Below are 1,412 nucleotides of genomic sequence, written 5' to 3'. Positions count from 1 at the left end.
GGTGACAGTGGGAAGTGCACCGGCATCGCAGCCGAGCCCCACTGCCTCCAGCCCTGCCACGATGGGACCCTGGAGCGGGATGGGAATGCACCAGCAGATCTGCAGCCCCTGGGCTCGTGCCCATGGGTACTGCCCCATCCTCATGGCATTTCACAACCCTAATCCTACCTGCCTTCCATTGCCCGCCCAGTGCAGCATCCCGCTCCCCTGCCCAGGTTCCTACCTCCAGCTCCTTGAAGAAGATGCAGCTCCGTGCCCACTCCACGATGGAGAAGAGGGTCTGGTCTGCCATCTTGCACATGAGGCCGAACGTGCTGAGCTTCTCATGCCGGCCTTTGCCTTGCTCTTGCTGCAGGCAGGCCAGTATCCGGGCCTTCACCTGGGCCTCGTCCGGCTCCAGCTGCAGCAGCTTCAGGATGACCTCGGGGATGTCTGGAGGGGAGATGCTGGGGTAGGTCTCTGGGTACACGTAGGCGGGCACGGACTCATGCACGTTTGTGTAGTGGTCCGGGTACTCGGACTTGATGGTGCGGCTGGGGAAGGAGGGGTAGTGGTAGCCAGCAAGTGGCGTGTGGCTGGGCACAGTCACTCCCAGGGAGGGCATCCCGTAGGGGCTGCGCTCGTAGTCGACAGGTGGCAGGGTGGCAGGGTTGGGCGGCAAGGTCTTGGACATGGCGTGGATGCTGTGGATGGTGGAGGACAGGCTGTAGTCGTTCTGCACCGGGGACATGATCTGAGGTACTGTCTCCAGCTTGAAGCCGTTGGCACGGATCAGAGCTTTCTTCTGCTGCTTTAAGGCACGGTCCCGCTTGTACATGGGTCCAAACTTGTTCCTTCCTCCACGCATCCGATCTGCACGCACAGCTGGGGGACAGAGAGGGGGCAGAGGCTGCAGTGAACCTGTGTGGAGGGAAAACAGTGCTTCCACGCCGCACAGAGAAAATTATGGGAGGGATTTGGTGGCCAAACAGGGCTGGGGGGCACCAGGGAGACCTTCTCAGAAAGCTGTTGGCAGGCTGTACCGCTCCCTGCCCAGACATGCACACCATGGAGGTGACATGGCAGGTTCGGGGTGCCTGGCCCCGGCTCTTGCCTTGAGGGTGTCCCCCTCAGAGACCCTGGGAATTGCAGGAAAAGAAACAACACCTGGCTTCAACTACAAAATGGGCTGGGGGATAAAGCAGATTGCATCCCTTGCAGGTAGGGGCAGCCCATGAAACCCACGAAGTCAAGGGGGCTCGAAACCCACTTTCATTTTTATGACCACTGACTCTGGACCAGGCCTGGGATTCCCTTATTTCCTGGTCCCTTGCAGAGCCTGGGACCCCACAGCCCCCTCGGGACCCTGGTTTGCCAGCATCCAGGCTGCACATGCTTCTTTTCTGCAAATCTCTGCCCCTTTCACCAACAGC

At 60.2% G+C, this 1,412-nt stretch overlaps 1 protein-coding gene across 1 annotated transcript; it reads right to left on the bottom strand.

The window, feature by feature from the left end:
- Nucleotides 1–223: 223 nt before the first annotated feature.
- On the bottom strand, nucleotides 224–864 carry LOC104509781 (steroidogenic factor 1-like; the record flags this gene model as incomplete). The annotated part of the gene is made up of 1 exon (XM_010151833.1): nucleotides 224–864. A coding segment is annotated over one exon (641 nt), but the record flags the coding sequence as incomplete, so codon positions are not given.
- Between the last annotated feature and the right edge of the window lie 548 nt (nucleotides 865–1,412).

This window comes from Eurypyga helias, unplaced genomic scaffold, assembly GCF_000690775.1.
Source record: "Eurypyga helias isolate BGI_N326 unplaced genomic scaffold, ASM69077v1 scaffold15825, whole genome shotgun sequence".
Lineage (NCBI taxonomy): Eukaryota > Metazoa > Chordata > Aves > Eurypygiformes > Eurypygidae > Eurypyga > Eurypyga helias.
This window is presented reverse-complemented; position numbering and strand designations above follow the sequence as displayed.